The sequence below is a fragment of the Solanum verrucosum genome, unplaced genomic scaffold, assembly GCF_900185275.1.
Source record: "Solanum verrucosum unplaced genomic scaffold, falcon-dt-bn FXZP01000094.1, whole genome shotgun sequence".
Taxonomy (NCBI): Eukaryota; Viridiplantae; Streptophyta; class Magnoliopsida; order Solanales; family Solanaceae; genus Solanum; species Solanum verrucosum.
Window position 1 is genome coordinate 4138464 of NW_026019970.1, and position 16694 is coordinate 4155157.

Below are 16694 nucleotides of genomic sequence, written 5' to 3' on the forward strand. Positions count from 1 at the left end.
CCGCACCGTTTTCTATTACTTTATGTTATGACATGCTAAGTGGCTTGTATGCGGCCTCTCGGGGTCTTGTACGCCTTGTTACATCTAGAGGGTACCCCTGGGTCGTGACATAGTCTCAAGTCAATGTTTGAGAACACTGACTCAAATGTACATAATCATGAAGAAATCAATCAAAGATAAATCAATATCTCTAAAGCACGTTTTCATGAGCATGCATGCATAAGGAAACATGAGAATGATTAAGACATGAGGATGGACCATGAGGAACTAAATACCTCAAGCTAGAGTAGGATCGTAGGGAAAGAGATGGGGCTAATGGGACATCATATCAGTCTCGGCCACCCTCAATCCTTTAATTCCTCCATAAGACTTTCACGGATGCAAATTCCTTATTCCTCAACTTTTTAACTTGCCGATCCAAAATCTCAATCAGAACTTCTTCATAAGAAAAACTCTCATTTATACCAAGACTCTCCAATGATACAATGGATGTTGGATCACCAACACATTTCTTCAACAAGGAGACATGGAAAACTAGATGTACCGATGCTAAGTCATTATCAAGTTCATAAGAAACTTTACCAATATGCCTCAAAAATATGATATGGGCCCACATAACAGGGACTAAGCTTCTCTTTCTTTCCAAATCTCATCACATCCTTCATGGGTGAAATTTTCAAGTAGCCCAATCATTTATATCAAACTCAAGGTCTCTTCTTCTAACATCGGCATAAGACTTTTGTCGACTTTTAGTCGTTTTCAACCTTTTTATACTAAGCCAATCTTTCTCCACAGCTTCATGTACTAATTCTGGACCTATCAAAGCAACCTCACTAACTTCAAACCAATCTATATGAGATCTACACCTCCGACCATAAAGAGCCTCAAATGGAGTCATAATGATTGAATGATAGCTATTATTGTAAACAAACTCAATCAAAGGCAAATGATTATCCAAATTTCCCTTGAAGTCAATCACATAAGCTCTCAACATATATTTAAAATTTTGGATAATACATTCTGCTAGCCCATCGGTTTGAGGATGAAAGATTGTACTAAGCTTAACATGAGTACCAAGGCCCCTTTGGAAAGATTTTCAAAATTGAGAAGTGAAGTGGGTACCACGATCGAATATAATGGATAGGAGCAATCCATGCTACCTAACAATTTTCCTCAAATACAACTTAGCATATCCCTCCTCCGAAAAAGAAACCTTGACGGGTATGAAATGAGCCGACTTCCTTATTCGATCCACAATAACCCAAATTGAGTCATGTTGTCGCCGGGTGCGGGGTACACCAACAATAAAATTCATATTCAATATTCTCACTTTCAAGTAGGAATACTCGTCCTTACAGAGTCCAAAAATCTTTCTTCGAAATGTCATCTTTCTTTACCCTCAGTTGGTGATAACTCGTCCTTGTAGTTTATCAAACAAATCATCTATCTTTGGAAGAGGATATTTATTATTAATGGTAACCTTGTTCGATTGTCAGTAGTCAATACACTTGTGAAGGGAACCGTCCTTCTTACGAACAAATAAAATTGGAGCACCCCATAGAGAGATACTCAGTCGGATGAAATCTTTATTCAATAAATCCTCCAATTGCTTTTTCAATTCCTTAAATTCTATCGGAGCCAGATGTAAGGAGGAATTGAGCTAGGTTGCATATCTGGGAAAAGGTTAATACCGAAGTTTATTTCCTTTTTAGAAGGAATACCGGCTAGATTATCGAAAAACACTTCCAAAAACTCATTTACCACGAGGACCGACTCAAGAATAGAGGTTTGGAATCTGTATCCCTAACTTGAACAAGGTGACATATGCTACCCTTCAAAATCATTTTTCTAGCTTTAAGACAAGAAACAGACTCTTTGGCATAGGATTTTCTTCTTTCCAATCTAGGACGGGCTCATTTGGAAATTGAACGACCACTCAGGTCTACAATCGATAGAAGCATAACAAGAATGAAGTAATACATGCCAAGAATGACATCAAAATCTAACATATCAAGCTCTACAGGATCAACTCTTGAGTGACTTTGTGGGATAAGGAGACGGGACAATATCTACAAACTCTCTTAACCACAATAGATTCACCAACAAGTATGGAGACGGAAAAAGGTTCTAACAATACATCCGGGGAAACATGAAACCTCATAGACACATATGGCGTCACAAAAGACAAAGTAACACTGGAATCGTGTAAATCATAAACATCAAGATGAAAGATCGATAACCACATCAGGAGAACCCTCTTGCTCATAATGAGTTTGAAGTGTATAGAACCGATTTTTCTTTGGAACACTTGAACCTAAACCACTAGGTGGAGCTTGTCTACCTTCTCTTTCTTTAGTAGTAAGCGATGGACAATCCTTTATCTTGTGACCACGCTTACCACAACCAAAGAAACCATTTGTACCGGCTAAGCATTTACCCTCATATTTCCTTCCACATCTAGCACAAGTAGTCAATGAAGATCCACCATTGTTTCCCCCTTGAGGCTTAGGATTAGGCACTCACTCTTTTTTAAACTTTGGAACCAGAGCATTGGAGGAACCTTGATCGGAAAACCTTTTGAACTTAGAACGACCATGCCTATCGGCCCTTGAATGTAGGTTGGGCACCCACTCTTTTTTGAACTTTGAAACCAGAGAATTGGAGGAACCTTAATCGGAAAACCTTTCAAACTTAGAATGACCATGCCTATCGGACCTTGAATGTGAAAAGTCACCATCACCGGTTTTTGCCCTCTTTTCCTCCAGAGACCTTTCCTTAAGTTTCTCCTTAGATTTGTTGAGCATGAATCATTAGACGAGAAATTTTCATTTCATTGATGAGCATGGATGTATGACATTCCTCAACACCATCTTGGACACTCCAGAAACAAACTTGCTCATCCTTGCTCTAGAATCAGCAACCACAGTAGGAGCATATCTAGATAATTGCATGAACTTCCACGCATACTCTTTCACTCTCATATTCTCTTAACAAAGGTTAATAAATTCAAGTACTTTTCTCTCCCTCATCTCAATGGGAAAGAACATATCAAGGAAAGCAACCTTAAACTTTTCCTAATCAAGAGATCCCGCATCAATCGCCCTCTCTTCCTTCCATTGGTTGAACCAAACTTGAGCAACACCCTTAAGTTGATAAGTGGTCAATTCCACATTTTCCACCGGTGACACTCACATGATCATCAACACCTTGTGTACCTCATCAATAAACTCTTAAGGATCTTCCTCAACCTTGGAACCATGAAACTCCAGGGGATTCATCCTAATGAAGTCCCTTACACTAGTTGTCGTCGTACCCACATTTGGATTCACAAAGACCACAACCTCCCTATTGTTTTGAGTCGTCATGGCTTAGGCTAACACTTAAAAAAACATCTCAAAACTCCGCATTAGTCACTTCTTCGGCCAAAGGGTCGGCCGAAACTTGTGGACCTTCATGAGGAGCGTGAGGAGCTTCTCGTTCCACATTCTCATTTGGATTCCTCCTAACATATGCTCTTCGAGAGGCCATATCCTCAAAAGCATCGAATAAGGATTAGGAGAGAGACATATAGAGTTAAACTCTATCGTACGACTTTAGAGTAATGAAATAAGTGAAGTTTTCTAAGCATCTTATTGCCTCTTATTCATAAATGTGGTGTGCTTCGCATTCATGAACAAGACTCTACTCGATGTGGCTTATGAGACATCCTAAGACCTTTCTAAACCTTGTGCTCTAAATACCATATTTGCCACGACCCTAAGTACACCCTAAGCATACCATGGCAAATAGGACTCTTAAAGGCCCTACACAAGCCACTTAGCATGTATCATACAAGATTAGAGAAATAAATACTTTAAAAGAAAACATTTCATATAAAAGAGTGTGACAAAAGCGCAAGTCTAACATAAGTCTCAAAGTCATCTAGTACATTATAAGAAAAGTGATTGGGACATAACTCATACATCACATACAAAGTCTGAAAAAATGAAAATGACATAAAAGCAACAAAAAAGTCTCGGTCCTTGGATCATAGGGACTCACCAATCTTCAAAAGCCCAAAAGGATCAACTAGCCACAAGTATGGGAGGTAGGAGCGTCGGGCCCTACATTGGTGAAACAATGTATGCACAAGTATGCATTAGTACATGGAATATACTAAGTATGATAGCAATGCATAAGAGTTATGAAATCATGCTAAAAAGACTTTACATGGCATGCAATGACCAAGCTAAATCACAAGTTGTAGAATATGAATAAGTTGTAATTATCCTATACTTTTATGATGTGATGAATGATGATCACGTGACTATTTTATTCTTGTTGGGTTACCTTGAGAGTAAACTGGACAGTTTAACATATTGATATATGCATATATATTGAGAATTTATTCACTAGAGTTTGATGTAAGCATACGAATAATCGGTTATGTGTATCAATGAATTGGGTACCACATTGATATAGTACATGGATATCTAGGGTCCTCTGTAGTTTATGATTAGATAGGCGAGATTAAAATTCTTTAGAATATTCATACATATGAGAGTGAGACTTGTTGTTAGATTAAGAAAGATTTTGATAGTTGACAAATAGAGGAACAGATGAAGGGAACCGATTGCAACGACATGTTCCTTTCAGATCGAATTCGACTGGGATAAGGAGAACGTCAATCACGCGAATTAGAAGTTATAAAGTGGTGGAAGGGTTGCTTATTCAACAAGAAAGCAGTGCAAAAAGGTTTCCTTAAAGAAATCCTAAGCGAAGTAGGAAGCATAAACAAAGTAGGAAACATAAGCAAAGAAGGAAGTAGTGTGAATAAAGATTCAAGAAGGAAATAAATCAAAGCCCAATCAAATAGGAAAACTACACGAAGTAGGAAAAAAAGAACATACCACGTGAGCTTCCAAGTTCTACGCAGAAGAGGAAGTCGAGTATGAGTAGGAGTCCAAGTTGAAATAGGTTTTGGATTCAAGTCCAAATCTATAAATAGGGCAATATTTTCTTTTGAGAAACTTGCGCACTTAAACAGAGAGTTACAAGCAGAATACAATCAAATAGAGGGAGTTCATATTTGAGTGATTTCTGATTTCGAAGTGTAGCCAACGCAAGAAAACAAGAATTGAAGAACTGATTCATAGGCTTATGTTTTGTAGTTCTTAAATCATGTTTGCTTGTATTGAGTTTTTATCGAGTTGTATCTTTAATTCTTTCTAGATCCAGTGAAATATAAACTGGAATAGGAATAGAGTCTTCAAGTTGGGGTGACTTAAAGGCTTGGGAACATAAACCTTGGGGGTTTTGTGTTGGAGTTTAGGAATTTGAGTTAGTTCCTAGGATTGCAAGAGTTGTAATCTAAATTCATAACTTGAAGTGGGTTGATGATCTAGTTGGTTGTTGGCGTCTAGGAATTAGAGTTTATAATTTCTTAGGTTACATAGGTTTGTAATCTTTTGTTGAAGCTCAGAGTTTAATGAAGTAGAGTTAACACTAAAGCTGGAATAGGTTTTGTTAAAGAAGTCCCTAAGAAAACCTCTTATTTGTGCACACATTGTGGTAGTATTGGTCACTCAAGGGGTACCTGCCCAATAGTTATAACTTACATGAATAAAAACTTTAAACCTGCCTCAAATAGAAAAATCAACCTTGTTAAAAAAAAGGAATCACGTCAAAGGAATAGGTTGGGGTAAAAGAAAAAATTTAAAAATGTTTACCAATATGGATCAATAGAGATCTCATTCATCCTTTTTATCAATACAAAGGACCCAAGCTAGTTTGGGTTCCTAAATCTAACCTTTGAATTTGCAGGAAAAGTGAGAGGAAGCAAGCAACATTCTACATGAACACCTGTTGCTCGAGACACATGATTGAAACTAGAAGAAATTCCTCTCACCTGCAGAAGAAAGGGATGGAATGGTAGTTTTTGTGGTGAAAATTCTTTTTGGTCAAATCAAAGAAGTTGGAAAAGTAGGCAAGACTAAAGAAACACTTTTAAAGGAACATGTTGGAATTTGGGGATGATTAAAATCACATGAGTATCCCTCAGTGGCTAATGAACATTGTGCATACTGCCTTTTAATCATAAATTTTATGCTTAGTCTTGTACATTTAGTTGTATATCTCTATACCACTTTTAAATCCAAGCTACACATGCACTATAACATTGTATTTGCATCTGTCACAAGAGAGAGGCTTAGTAAAATTGGAGCAAAAATTCAGCATTTTCCAGAGATCTAAGGTATGTGCACTACAATTATTCATAATTAAATATATAATCAATGCACATGTACATGTTCCTTCCACTTGTCCCAAAATATATATTCATGTCCTCAATACTACTAAACAAACATTTTCTTAAAAAGCCTTATCCTAGTGTGTCTCTACAACTCACACTCTTCTTTTTCATAAACTTCTTAACCAAGAAATCCTCTTTTTCTAAAATTGTGTCTATGCTTGATTAATTACAAGTTATGTTTCTTAATGACATTCTTGGAGATTCTAAGTGTGATGGTCTATCTGATGTTATGATTGAAATGACTTTGGTGGATGACACCTCTACTTTGGTGCCTTACAAAATATAGATTGTGGCGTAGAAAGTAGGTTGTGTTGGTTCTTAGGGGGAATTTGTATTAGGTGTGTCTAAAATTACTGAGGATGTTTTGGAGGATGTACCTTGTGAGGGGGAATATTTTGGGGACCCTACAGTTGAACAAAGTTCAATTGTTAGGCTCAACTTGGGTGCATCTAGTGAGGGGGAATTAATGGAAGACCCTTTTGTCGAACCTAGTTCTTTTATTGGGATCCATATAAACTGAGATTTAGGATTGATGTAAAAAATTATTATAGTTGGTGTTGCACCTGATAGTACCACGTCTAAGGAACAGATTGGGAGAACATGTTCCTCTAAAAATGATGCTGACGAAAATTTATTCCTCTTACTCACTATTGAAATTAAAGATGACTCTATTGAGATCAGAGTTGTAAACTTTGGGAAGCGGACAATGCTCTTAGGTAAGGTGATTACTGATTTTGGGGGTTAGAGATGAGTGAATTATTGTTTCTCCAGAGATTGAACCAGTTCCTTAAAGATGATACAAAACGGAAAAAAATAAGCTGAAATTGAAGTCATATGTGTCACTCACCAGAATGTCATGGACCAGCTGCATATGAACTATGATCTTGAACATGTAGGCCTGCTAAAGAAAAATAAAAAGCTCAAGGCTGAGCTTGCATAGACCAAGGCTACCTTTGAAATTGAGAAGACTACTAATTTTATTAATCCAAAAGATGTTTTTTGTGCTGCTGAAAAAGGACTTTTATTTACCCTCTCATGCCCGATCTTGTGATATTGCCTAGCAACTCTAGCCTTTGACCTTCCAATTTTTCCCTCATCACAAGTGCTTGATTCTATATTTAATTTTGATTACATTTGTGGTGTATGTGCTTTTTGATTAATGCTAATGTTGGGTTTGAGTTTCTGGTTCATGTCTATCTCCTATGTTTGTGCAAATACTTTGCTATAGCTAACTGAGTTCTTGATTTTTAAGTGTTTGTGTAGGTGATAGCCCCAGTGGCCATGAGTATCGAATTTGCTTCTCTTAGTGTGGTGTATGCCTTCACAGTGTTTTATGATGTCCAAAGGGGGAAATGCATACTTGTGTAATATTTATAACACAATTGGTCTAACTTGATCCTCTAATGTGTTTGCTTTGTGTATTGAGTTTTAAGAAACTGATATAAGACAGATTGATCTATTCACATAAGAAGCAATGGTTTCTCATCATCAAAAAGGGGGAATTTGTAGATTGAGAAAGATTTTGATAATTGACAAATAGAGGAACAGATGAAAGGAACCGGTTGCAATGACATGTTCCTTTCAGATCAAACTCGACCGGGATAAGGAGAATGTCAACCACGCGAATTAGAAGTTATAAAGCGGTGGAAGGGTTGCGTATTCAATAAGAAAGCAGTGCAAAAAGGTTTCCTTAAAGAAATCCTAAGCGAAGTAGTAAGCATAAACAAAGTAGGAAACATAGGCAAAGAAGGAAGTAGTGTGAATAAAGATTCAAGAAGGAAATAAATCAAAGCCCAATCAAATAGGAAAACTACACGAAGTAGGAAAAAAAGAACATACCACGTGAGCTTCCAAGTTCTACGCAGAAGAGGAAGTCGAGTATGAGTAGGAGTCCAAGTTGAAATAGGTTTTGGATTCAAGTCCAAATCTATAAATAGGGCAATATTTTCTTTTGAGAAACTTGCACACTTAAACAGAGAGTTACAAGCAGAATACAATCAAATAGAGGGAGTTCATATTTGAGTGATTCCTGATTCCGAAGTGTAGCCAACGCAAGAAAACAAGAATTGAAGAACTGATTCATAGGCTTATGTTTTGTAGTTCTTAAGTCAAGTTTGCTTGTATTGAGTTTTTATCGAGTTGTATCTTTAATTCTTTCTAGATCCAGTGAAGTATAAACTGGAATAGGAATAGAGTCTTCAAGTTGGGGCGACTTAAAGACTTGGTAACATAAACCTTGGGGGGTTTGTGTTGGAGTTTAGGAATTAGAGTTAGTTCCTAGGATTGCAAGAGTTGTAATCTGAATTCATAACTTGAAGTGGGTTGACGATCTAGTTGGTTGTTGGCGTCTAGGAATTAAAGTTTATAATTCCTTAGGTTACATAGGTTTGTAATCTTTTGTTGAAGCTCAGAGTTTAATGAAGTAGAGTTAAATCCTACAGAGGTGTAGGTCGTGGTTTTTACCCTTTATGAGCTGAGTTTTCCGCGATAAAATATTGTGTCATTACTTTATTTGCTTTACATAACATAACTGTTGTAATCTGCTAAGGAACAGATAGAATATACATGTTCCTTAGGAAAATCTGGGGGTCAGTATTCCAACACTTGTGATTTTAAAAGATAGTGATTTCTGACAGATACAGTGATGGTAAAACTGCAAGGTTAGGATGAATATAATTTTTAAGATTTTAATGACTTGTTTGTATTTTGGACAAGTGTTTCAATGACTTATATTGTTTGATGATTGATGCCTAGAGTTTCATGATTTTGATATGTTAGTTAAGGTCTAGCGTTGTTAAGAGGGGTTTATATATACTTACACTCCTATAGTTGAATTCATTTATAGTTGCTATGTGTGGGTTGGATATCATACTATACTAGGTCACTCAGACATGTTGGATTGTGATATGTTAAAAAGGATGATGAGTTGTATTATGTCTGTTTTCACATTGATATGCTAATTACTTGTGATGATTTTGATGAAGTGTGACTAGGGGTGTTCATGGGTTGGTTTGGATCGGTTATTGGTCAAAATCAAAATCAAACCAACTTAATCGGTTTTAAAATTATCAAAACCAAATCAAACCAAGTATAATATATATTTATCGGTTTCGGTTTGGTTTGGTTCGGTTATTTGGTTATTAACCATACACAAAAATAAAAGAAACAATTCATTTAAAATGTGGCAAAAGTGACAACAATCCATTCAGAACGAAAAATAGTTAGAATGACTTAAATTACTGAACTTTCGATCACTAAAGTTACTATCAGTAAAGCTTTAAAATTCACTATATTGGCCTAGAAGGAAGAGACAATAACATTTTCAGTCCCACAAAGAATTGTCATAGACACTCATATACATGAAATCAATAAGATAAATGTTTCATCTTGGGCATTTTTGCTTTCAATAAGTAAATTATAAAGAAATTTTAATGAAAATATGTATAAGATCTTTAAAATTGTTTATAAAAACAATATATTAAGTATGTATATTAATAAAATATATGTATATAATTCATCGGTTCGATTTGGTTATTTCTTTGGTTTTTTTCGAATAAAACCATAGCCAAACCAAATACTATCGGTTTTCAAAAATTTAAAACCAAACCCAAATAAAATCGGTTTTATTTTATCGGTTTGGTTTGATTTTTCGATTTGGATCTGTTTTTATCCAAACCGTGAACACCCCTAAGTGTCACTATGAGTTTGACTATGCGGAAATACATTTTACTAACTTTATGAATGTGATTATATCAGTTACTAATCTAATTAATTAGTCGGTTTATGAGCCTATAAGTATTTAGTATTTGTATCAATGCTATTTCTGAACTTTCTTATAGTGCAGATCGTGATCCCGAGGTGTACTAGACCCCACATCTAGTTGAGTTGCTTTCATATTTAAGGGTAAGCTATTTCCATCCAGACTATTGTTGTAGGTCTTTTTATTTCTGATTTCTTTCTTTCTACACATTGAGATTATTTATTATATAGTTATTGCTACTTTTAGACTCTTTTTTGTTTTTAGATATTTTATTATGATGACTTTCAAATTTAAGGTTGTAATTGATATTTTATTATGATGACTTTCAAATTTTAATGTTGTAATAGTTAGACTTTATTATGTTATGTTTCCATATTCTGGCTAGAACTGTTAGATATTACAAGAGCTAGAATGTCAAGTGTTGATTCATCCACAGAGAGGTTGATGTGGGTCTCCGTAGTCACGGTGATTTGGATCGTAATAATAGAGTTCCATAGTTTCTTAATTTCTTTTCTTATTGGAAAATTCCTCCTCCTTTTCTTGTTATCATTATGAGAGATTTATAATATGTCAGTATGACGCCACAAAAGCGTCAGCAAAGATTATGGGCATAAAGTATAATTGAGAATTGACCCCATGTGTCATCCACAGAGCCTAATTCATCTCTCAATCAAAACAAAACAACACTCAAAAAGTGGGCATGCCAAACCACAAAACCAAAAAGTAATCTAAGAAAACAAAAGGGGGGGGGGGGGGGGAATTATGGGTCCCTTTCACAATCCATTACTACCTACTCAGGCCCCAGATATACTGAATGGTGTCTCATGTTTATAGTCAATTATAATACTATAGATTAACTTTTTTGACAGCTAATTGACCTTCTATAATCCTCTAACAACAACCATGTTCAACAGCTCAGGTATTCACTAACAGACCATTAATTAAAACAATAAAGGTAGATTTGAAAAATAAATGTAATTCATTTCATAGTTTTCTAAAACGCCAAATAACTGTCTTGTGGAGGTAGAAAAATTATTTTTGAAAGACCATCAGTTTCAATATAGCAAATCCAAATACAAAGAATAAGAAAAAATAGCTACTAACAAGGCAATATTGCAAATCGTACAAGATGGAACAAGAGCAACAAAATAATGTGATAATGGAATAAACATAATAAATAACAAATGATGATAGGTAAAAAGCAAAAATTACAATAATACAGCTAGTACAACGACAAACACCAATAAACCAAAATTCTCGAAAAGCAAGACAATATTCCACTGTCCACTAAATTCAGTCCACCATAGGAACCAGAGGATATAATATCTTCTTTATTTGCTTCAACTGTCTAAAATGGCAACAACCTTTTAAAAGCTTTTGCTTTTCATAAGTATCATTTATTAGTACAGTGCTATGTGCTAACCACAAAACCACTACACTTCAATGTAATCCTTCTGTCTCTTAATTAATAGTACCTTTTATGTACTATTTGATGAATGTAAAAACATTTTAAAAGACTCACTTGATAGTTAAGTCACTATTTTAAGGAGTGGGGGGGACACTACTAATGTTGTAACATTATAATCATGCCAAACTTTTTATTTTCTTTCATCTTGTTTATACTTTCCTAACAACAACAAAGTCCTGGAGCAAAAGCCTATTGATTCACCAGTTTGCTAACCTACTTTGTCGGCAATGTGCACTCTGTAACCAAAATAGAGCTCTGGACTTAAAACCACCCACTTTTAGAAGTTTGGAAGGCGGGCGCCTAAACTAGTGAGTGACATTCCACACATGAAAATTTATGAGCTTTTTTTTCTCATTTGCTGGTTGGCTCATGGATACTGCACCTCTGATATTCACATTGGTTATCAGGTAAGTCTTGCTATACCAACATCATATTGCAAAGGATTCATAGGCAGGGCTTTTCTAATGGAAACTGATCACAACCAAATTGGACCAAATTTTAGAGGTGGAATCAGTGTTGAAGCCAATAATGATAAATACACATGTTCACTTGATGTTTTTCTGGGAGATGTCAAGGTTTGGAGTTCTGGTCATTTGTCACAATTCTACACAATAGACAAATGTACACTTGAGCTAACTCAGTATGGAGACTTGTTGTTGAAAGGGGGTCTAGATGACAGAGTTGGATGGAAAGCTGGAACTTCAGGACAAGGTGTCAAGGTAATTAATTGTCGATCTTTAGATATAAGTTGTGAATGCAAACAAAAGGGAAATAGCATTTCTCAGTATATGTTTTTTGAGGTAAAACTATAAAAAGATCAAATTACTATGTGCAACAATGCTAATATATGACTTCTTCTGCAGAGACTGAACTTACTTGGGACAGGTAATTTGGTGTTAGTTGATGCTATGAACTTGATTAAATGGCAAAGTTTCAATTTTCCAACTAATATTATGCTTTGGGGTCAGAGACTAAGCTCAAGAACTCGGTTAACGTCTTTCCCTAGCAACTCTAGTTTGTCATATTCTTTTGAGATTCAGTATGACAAGATTGCATTGTACTTGTACTCTGGGAAATCAAAGTACTCGTATTGGGAATATACACCTTTGGAATTAGATGGCCTGAATATCACATATGTTGAGTTAACTTCTAACGCGCTGGAGATATTCAACAACGAAAATCGTAGAATTGGAAGGATAACATCAGACAAGCCAGAGCCCTTGAGATTTTTAGCATTGGGAAATAGCACAGGGAATTTGGGATTCTACTATTACTCATCTGACAAAGGAAAGTTTGAAGCTTCATATCAAGCACTAAACACTAGTTGTGATCTTCCGTTGGCATGTAAACCTTATGGTATATGTACATTTTCAGAGAAGTGTTCTTGCATAAGACTAATAAAAAGAGGAGATGGATTGCTTTCTGATTGCACTGAAAATGTAAGAATTTGTGGAAGAAATGATTCTCAAATGCTAGAATTACAAGGCGTTACGAGTGTATTAAGAAGCAACCCTTATAAGGTCAATGTGACCAAAGAAATATGTGCAAATTTGTGCTTGGATAACTGTACATGTGTTGCAGCATTACATTTTTCTTATGAGAATGATCCCGCGAAACCTGGAGAATGCTATGTGTATGGACTAGCTAGAGGAGTTAAACAAATCGAAAGAGATGGAAGATTGAGTTATATGGTGAAGGTACCAAAGGGAACTGATCAAGGTCATGATAAACACTCTCATTGGAAGAAATGGATTCCATTTGTTGTAGGAGTGGTTGATGGAGTTGTTTTGTTACTTGTTTTAGGAGGAGTTGGATACTATGTAATACGAAAGAGAAGAAAGTCGTGCGTAGATACTGGTCACAGCAATTGATATTGTATAGATAAAATTTTGTCTTCAAGATAACATTTTCTACATCGAGATAGCAATTAACCGATTCTCATGAAAAATCAAGGATGAAGCTCGAGTGACAGATACTAAACTTGTAACCAAAAACTTAAATTTTTGAACTTGGCTTGGCTTGGCTTGATGAATTGCCTGAGATTGAGCAGAATTCGAAGAAATAGAAGTTTCAAAGGTATGCAAGCAATCTTTTCAGGGTTAAAATGTTGTTACTTCACAAGAGATTTTTCGATTCCTAAACTGACATGTTGAATTTGTTGATGTTTAAGGTTAGAGAGAAACGTCTAGGATATTCTATACTTCCAAAATTGACTTACAAAATGCGCGGCCAAATGTCCCTAGTATAAAATATATAAAGTTATTTTGCTCAATTTGTAAACTAGATTCTTGCAATTCTCTTTTGATTTGTTATAACTTAGATAAGGAGAGATTCATGCTTCATCTAAGTTCTTTTTAGCTCAGTGACTATTTACCTTGAACAAACAAAAATCTACACTTGTAATATCTGGTGCTTAGCAACTACATACCAGTTCTTTCCTCATTTTCTGCCTTTTTTTTTTATGGTTTCCCACCCCATGTCCGGTACTCACGTTGAAGTCTGACTAAATCTGAATTTGTGCCGGAAAGTCCCACATTGAGGAGGGAAAGCGCTCCCTAACAAAGGTGCTTCATACCAAAAGGGGCTTGATAGTATGTATGGGTCCACAAATAGTCATTGGACTAGGTCACTTGATAGAAAATAAATGCAGAAATTAAACAACAAAAGATAAAACAGACACAACAGTTTTATGTGGTCGCTTGATAGAAAATAAATGCAGAAATTAAACAACAATAGATAAAACAGACACAACAATTTTATGTGGAAACTCCTTTGCTCAAGTATTGAAATTTGCTTTAAGTTACTACAGTAACTTTTAGCAAAATAAGTTATTTAGTTTGAATAAATTTGAATTTTGAATTTTAGTTAGTTTGCTTATGTTGTTGAGATATTTTAGGTTGTTTAAATTTTAAATTATGCAGATTATGTGTTTTATGTTGGCTATTTAAAACCCCTCAATGCTTAATAAAATTATTGAAAGCTATTGAAAGTCATTTCAATCTATAGAGAGACATTTTTAATCTTTTTGTGCTGCCCCATTTTTAAAAAACACCAACAGTGGTATCAAAGCTTCATTGATCTTAAGGGATCTGTGAAATCTTTCAAAGAACTACCATACATTTTTTAACTTGTAAGGGCTACCTTTTAACCCATCAGGGCTACCCATTTTAACCCATCAAGGCTACCTTTTCAACCCGTGCTTTTTTCAACTCACAGGCTTTTTTAAATCATTTTTTAACGAAAATAATGGCAAGCAATAGTCTCTCTTTGAATGCCCAAAAAGTTTCACTGACAAAAACCATCAAATTTGGTTAGTGAAAATGAAATCATATTTTATAACCTATGTCATATGTGTTGTTGTGATGGAAGAAAAATACTTACAACAATACTTTGCAAATCCTACCATTGCCCAAATAAAACCACTTTCTGAAGAGCTTCTACACAATACAATATGATGGAAGGTGTTTCTTAAGATCGAAATCAAAAGAAGAAAAGAGAGAGATCGTCAACATCCAAAAAGTATGCAAGTTCAAAAATAATCAAGAGAATCAACCGATAGAGCAAAAATTGAGGAGGAGCAGTTTTTAAAATTGCAGTAACTAAAAAAAAGGAGTGTTGAAATTTGCTTTAAGTTACTGCAGTAACTTTTAGCAAAATAAGTTATTTAGTTTGAATAAATTTGAATTTTGAATTTTAGTTAGTTTGCTTATGTTGTTGAGATATTTTAAGTTGTTTAAATTTTAAATTATGCAGATTATGTGTTTTATGTTGGCTATTTAATGCCCCTCAATGCTTAATAAAATTATTGCAAGCTATTAAAAGTCATTTCAATCCATATAGAGGCATTTTCAATCCTTTTGTGCTGACCCATTTTTAAAAAACACCAACATCAAGGGAGGAGAAAACCACGACCAGTAATCATATATGATTATCAACCCAACTCCATTTAACTATAAAAGGAACAAACATTCAGATTACAAACTCTTGTAACCTATGAATTAAAACTCTTTAATCCCTTCCCCTTCACTATAGCAACTCTACTACCAGTAACTTCTAAGCAATAGCTTTATTGCCCACTAAACCAACTACTCTAGTCGATCTAGACTTCAAGAACCCAACATAGCTAACTCTAGCTAATCTTTGTTGTATTCTTATATGAAAAACTGATCTACTTTATTTATAACTTAGGAATAAATCTTACAAGATTAACCATTGAAATACAAACCCTAACAACAACTAAGAACAATGATAACTCTATCAAGTTTTTCAGCTTGTTCTTGAGCAATATTCCATTGCGAGAGGCTTTTTCCTTTTTGTGAGAAATCTCTATGAAAATGCTTGTTTGTGATATGTGAGGATAGACATCTTATAGGATGAGCACAAACATACACGGCAATTTCATTGGCTAAGGCCCTGTTGTACCGTGGGAGCCGCGCACCAACCACAACACAGGTTTTGCAGGCTTTTGGGCAACTGTAGTTTTTTTCTGTACGGAATTCACAGTCTCATTAAGGATCAGGTCCAAAGTTTGTTCAATCATCAAAACTTCAGACATCAGTTAAAATGACAGGACTTGAACCCAAGACTTTTGATTAAGGATGAAGGAGTACTTACCATTCCACCGCAACCCTTGTTGGTCATTTACTAGTTTTAAAGACAGTAAATTAGAGGTTTCTATTTCATACTACATACAAAACGCATTTTCCTCCTTCTCAATTGTTACAAGTTATGTACACTGTTAGGATCGTGAACTCGTACACGGAATTTAGTCAATGTATGATGACAATAACAAAGACAATGTAAATTAATAATAATGGGAAGTAAAGCAAATGAAAGAAAGTACATATTTAACATGATATCGGTCAATCTTAAGTTGCCTATGTGACAAGTTTTGGCCCAAGGCTGAAAAGTAATAGGCCTAATAAACAAGTCTCTACACCTTCTCTTCTTTTTTTTTTTCTTTTTTTATTATTATTATTATTATTTTTTGCACAAACATAATCTTAAAGGTTTGTTAAATCAGAGTTTTTATAAGCGTCAAAACAAACGTTGTAAGTTCATTTATTGAATTTAAATTGATAAAAGTAACGAGGATTTGGAAACGCCAAACTAGAAATTTCAAATACAATTCGCAGCCTTTTTGTAAATCTGGAACTCACTTTAATTGGATACCAAAA

General features: G+C 35.0%; 1 protein-coding gene across 1 annotated transcript; it reads left to right on the forward strand.

The window, feature by feature from the left end:
• The first annotated feature begins 11776 nt into the window (after positions 1-11776).
• On the forward strand, positions 11777-13394 carry LOC125817027 (G-type lectin S-receptor-like serine/threonine-protein kinase SD2-5). Its single transcript, XM_049496614.1, has 2 exons — positions 11777-12236; positions 12381-13394. The coding sequence occupies exons 1-2, from the start codon at positions 11844-11846 to the stop codon at positions 13386-13388; spliced, it is 1401 nt and encodes a 466-aa protein (XP_049352571.1). The 5' UTR covers positions 11777-11843; the 3' UTR covers positions 13389-13394.
• Positions 13395-16694: the final 3300 nt, after the last annotated feature.